General features: G+C 37.9%; 1 protein-coding gene across 1 annotated transcript in view; it reads left to right on the top strand.

Moving 5' to 3' along the window:
- The window catches only part of LOC120602165 (retinitis pigmentosa 9 protein-like), a 5,162-nt gene extending 1,495 nt beyond the window's left edge, over positions 1-3,667 (top strand). Inside the window, exons 2-4 of the mRNA XM_039862172.1 lie at positions 162-297; positions 2,208-2,269; positions 3,049-3,667. Of these exons, the coding sequence (XP_039718106.1) occupies positions 162-297; positions 2,208-2,269; positions 3,049-3,247 (397 nt within the window). The 3' untranslated portion in view covers positions 3,248-3,667. The remainder of the gene's footprint in view (positions 1-161; positions 298-2,207; positions 2,270-3,048) is intronic.
- The last annotated feature ends 971 nt before the right edge of the window (positions 3,668-4,638 follow it).

Below are 4,638 nucleotides of genomic sequence, written 5' to 3'. Positions count from 1 at the left end.
GGTGGGCCTAGTGCTTTGCATGTCTACTAATCTCTCACGTGATGTCGATTTTCTAGGATCTTTCATGGATCATTCACTGATTACATTTGCTTTTAGAATTGGAGTTTAATGAAGAAAAACTTTAATATGATCTACTGATTGTTTATCTTCATCAAATGAAACTACATTATCTTACAGAAATATTTCCTTTTTTCTTTGTTTTCAGGTTGGCGTTGTAAACGGTATGGTCACCGAACAGGCGACAAAGAATGCCCTTTTTTTATCAAAGGCAACCAAAAGTTAGAACAGTTCAGAGTAGTAAGTAGAACCCCACCATGTCCATTTACGTGTATCAGGGATAGTGAATATCAAGAATCAGGCTCGCAGCATGAACTGCAAGTTCACTTAAAATGCATTCCCAGCATATCTGGTGCTAAAATAAAATGCATTCACATAAAATGCATTCCCAGCATATCTGGTGCTATCTACATCTCTGTTGAATTACGTTTGTGTGATGGAGTAGTTTATTAACAAAAAACTAACTTATTATTAAAGTGTTATTTGCTCATGCCTTGGGAACACTGCTGCTTTTTCTGAAGCAGACATTGTTACCCACTTTTTACTTATTATGTAAAAAAATGTTTCATAACTAAAATCAGGTTTTAGCTTCCCAGTCTTCATCTAAAGATTAGATATCTTTAAATTATAAGTTATAAGTGTGTATGTAAATTATATATGCTCTTTAGATGACAGTAAAATATATCTCATTTCCTCACTTTGATGGAGTCATTTCCCAGAAGTGTTAATTCACCATTCAGTAACTAATGCCAAGCGGAATATGCTGCTGTGTAGATATACTGAAGTTATCAGCATATATCAAACTGGGGTCAACAGACATTCTCCAAAGTTTCTTAGACATTTAAAATATTTTAATTTTATTTTTTTAATAATCTGAAGTAATTTTTTTGGCTCAATAATTTCACTTCTAGGTTGAATGTCAATTTTTATAGGTACCAGTCAACCCCCAGGCCGTGGACTGGTCCTGGTAACTGGTAGCTTGTTAGGAACCAGGCCACACAGCAGGAGGTGAGTGGTGGGTGAGCGAAGCTTCATCTGTATTTGCAGCCGCTCCCCAGCGCTGGCATCACCACCTCAGCTCCACCTCAGATCACCATGCATTAGATTGTCACAGGAGCACCAACCGGTCCCTGGTGCCAGAAAGGTTGGGGACCACTGCTATAGAACATAGTTTGGTGAAAAATCTCAAAATCTTTAAACATACTCTTTTTTTTTTGACTTAGAAATCCCACTTCTAAGAATTTACCTTGAGGATATAGGAGAACATGAATACATACACGACTGATTATGTACAAGGATAGCTTGTATAAACATAAACAAAAAATGGAAACTAAAGAAAAATAGGAAACAACTTTAATAGTCCAACATATCAACATAAATTACTGTAACAAGTTATTTAGCCATTGGGAATTACATTTTAGAGGAGTATATAATGTCAGGAAAATGTTCATGACAAAAGTGAAAAGCAATAGAGCTGTATATATAAAATGATTATAATTTTTCATTCATAAGTTATTAAAAATGAAGGAAAAACCAAGTGTTAATAGTAGTTATCTCTGGGTAGTAAGGTAATAGATTTTTTTTTTAATTGATTTTTTTGGTAACATCTGAAATTTCTACAATAAACTTTTTTTTTAAATTGAGATAATTCGCATATAACATTTCCCATAAATGTATTCTTATTTTTAAGTAATTCAAGTCACTTTAAATTATCTGTACTTCTGATATACTTCCAGACTTAGGGGTACTTACCATATATTTTTGTGTACTATAAATGTTTCACTCATATATCATCTTATAACTCACTTGTTTTTTTAACTCTTATCTTTATCTCTTAGTCATCTATCCATATAGGACAAAGAATTACCTCAATAATTCTACTTCGAATAGTAGTTCATGATTCTGCCATGGTGTATTTCCTTATAAAAGATATTTAAATTGTATCCTATATTTTTCTAATTGGAAAGGCCGTTTCACAGCCTCAGTGAGTTTGTAGTAATAGTGACCCTTAGGAAGAATTAGAACATGTTGAACAAAAAACTAAACCAAACTGGAAAAAATAACTGGTTTTAGTAACACAGAGATATAATTTTTCTTTAACTAACAGTCCATGAAGACTAATCAAACCTTAACCTTCTCTAACCCTCAAGGCACATGAAGATCCCATGTATGACATCATACGAGAGAATAAAAGACATGAAAAGGATATCAGGTGAGGCTGTCCTGATAACAATACCCTCTTCACCTTTTAAATTAAGTTGGAAATAACCATTCCAGAACAGAGGAGTGGTTTAATAAATACGGCACTTTAACTGTGAAACACTTGGGGGGCAGGAGCAATGCTGAAAAGGCCCGTGGGTGTTGGGGTGGGCTGGGCGGGATGAGCAGGTCAGCTCATTCTGCTTGGGTTCGCCTCTCGCACTGGGCTTGGCCCAGGCCACTCATGCCGCTGACAGGTGATGCTCGCAGCCCAGGTTGTGCTGTTCCGGTTCTCCTCTGGGACTGAGTCTCTCTCACATGATCTAGTGTATCCTCTCCAACGTCTTAAAAGATCTTAGCCATTGTTAAAAATTATTCCTAGACATGAATAAAGACGGAAAAAACAAGAGGGTTTTTTTTTTTTCCCAGTTGGTGATATTGAGCCATCACTGTTGAGGAGGTAGATTACCTAATATGAACTTGTGCAGTGGGAAAAAGATTTAGGAAACTATGTATCTGTTAGAAGTTATAATTAATGGTAAGGACCACAGAAACATGCAGAAATATTTCAGAAGATGAAAATAATACAGAATTCCTTATGCTTGTTACAGTCCTGTAAAATAGGCATGAACGTGGACAGGAATGGGGAAAACAAGCAAAAATAAAAATAAGTACTATGTTTAATGAGGTGATTATTTGTGACCTTTTTGTTACTTTCACTACTCTTATATCTAAAAACAATTTTTTAAGTTGTTACCGTTGATGGTTCTTTGACCAATCTTAAATGTTTAGGATACAGCAGTTAAAACAATTACTGGAGGATTCCACCTCAGATGACGATGGAAGCAGCTCCGGTTCCTCAGAATGTAAGGAGAAACACAAGAAAAAGAAGAAAAAGGAAAAGCACAGGAAAAAGAAGAAAGAGAAGAAAAAGAAGAGAAAACGAAAGCATAAGTCTTCCAAGTCGAATGAGAGTTCAGACTCGGACTGACAGGCACTCGACGCGTTCAGCTGTCCCGTCTCAGGTCAGACTCTGCGGCCCACCAGAGGATCGTGGGCTCGGAGGGGACCGGGAGAGGAGGAAGGGTGTCTGGCGTCACGCGTGTGATTTCTCACTCACCTTCCAGTGAAGATGTGACCACAGGAGAGTGAGTTGTGTCCTCCATTGCTCGCTCCAGAGATGGCCGATTTCAGGCAGGAAAGCTCTCTTCAGTGGCGTCCTCCCTGCTGGTCACCGTGGTTGGTGATGCCTTAGAAATGTCAGGGTGGCCGGACGAAGGGATCCCTGAGGACGCTCCTCCAGGTGCTGTCACCCTCCATAGTGAGGCTACTGAATGCCCACAGACTTCAGCCTTGGCTTTTCTCTGTCGTTGAGGATAATAAAAGCCCATTCTTCTATTTATTTAAAAAATGCTAATGTATTTCTTTTTGAAACATAATATACTTACGTGGACCAAATTTAAAAAGTGCATTAGATTTAATCATAAAAACCTTCCTCCTCTCTCCCCCACTCAGTTCCCTCCCCCAGTGGCTAACAACATTCCCACTTTCTTGTGAAGTCATCCAGAAACATTTTACATATCATAAGCATTTTTTTAACATAAATGTAGCATACTATACACATTTGTTGGCATAATATTTCTTTTTCATTTTTTAACTCAACAGTATAAAGCATGTTGGGCCTTGCTGCACACCAAAGGCCTGTGTTCATAAACCCCCGGCATGATTTTTTTTTTTTTTTTTTTTTTGCGGAGAAGGGTAAATATCATATAATAACAGTGAAAAATCATGTATTTAACTTGCTTAGAACTTATTGCCATTATCCCATGATTATTTTTATTCCCAGAATAAAAATAATCGCTCAGGATCCCAGAACCTGACCATTCCCTCTTTCTCTTTCCCTGGGGTCTGGATTACCCGCCTCTTTAAAGAGTAACTGATGCAGGCTGGGCTGGCTTCTTCCCCAACTCTCTTTAGTAACTGCTCCTGGCCCTGGCCTTAGAAATATATCTTAGTAACACAATTGGCCCAGATTGGAACCTTGTTATTTCTGAAAACCCTAAGGCCAGTTAATTCAGCCATGCCTTACATTTAACCCTTGGCATCCTAGCTCAGCATGCAGCAGAAAAATTTGTCCTTCTAGAAATTTTCTTTATTCTGCTGGTTCCCACTTACATTAAACATATTGTTACAATTTGGAACATCAAAGACTCTGGAACGTGTGCGACATCAGAATCACCTGGAGGGCTCGTTAAAACAGGTGCCTGTGCCCTACCCCTAGAGTTTCAGAATTTCTGATTTACCGGTCTGGGATAAACTGGTGAAATTTGAATTTCTAACCAGTTCCCAAAAGATGCTGTTGGTTTGGGGACCAGACTTGGA

This window comes from Pteropus medius, unplaced genomic scaffold (assembly GCF_902729225.1).
Source record: "Pteropus medius unplaced genomic scaffold, Ma_sr-lr_union100, whole genome shotgun sequence".
In the NCBI taxonomy this organism is placed as follows: Eukaryota; Metazoa; Chordata; class Mammalia; order Chiroptera; family Pteropodidae; genus Pteropus; species Pteropus medius.
The sequence above is the reverse complement of the archived record's forward strand: the minus strand, read 5'-3'. Positions and strand labels throughout refer to the sequence as shown.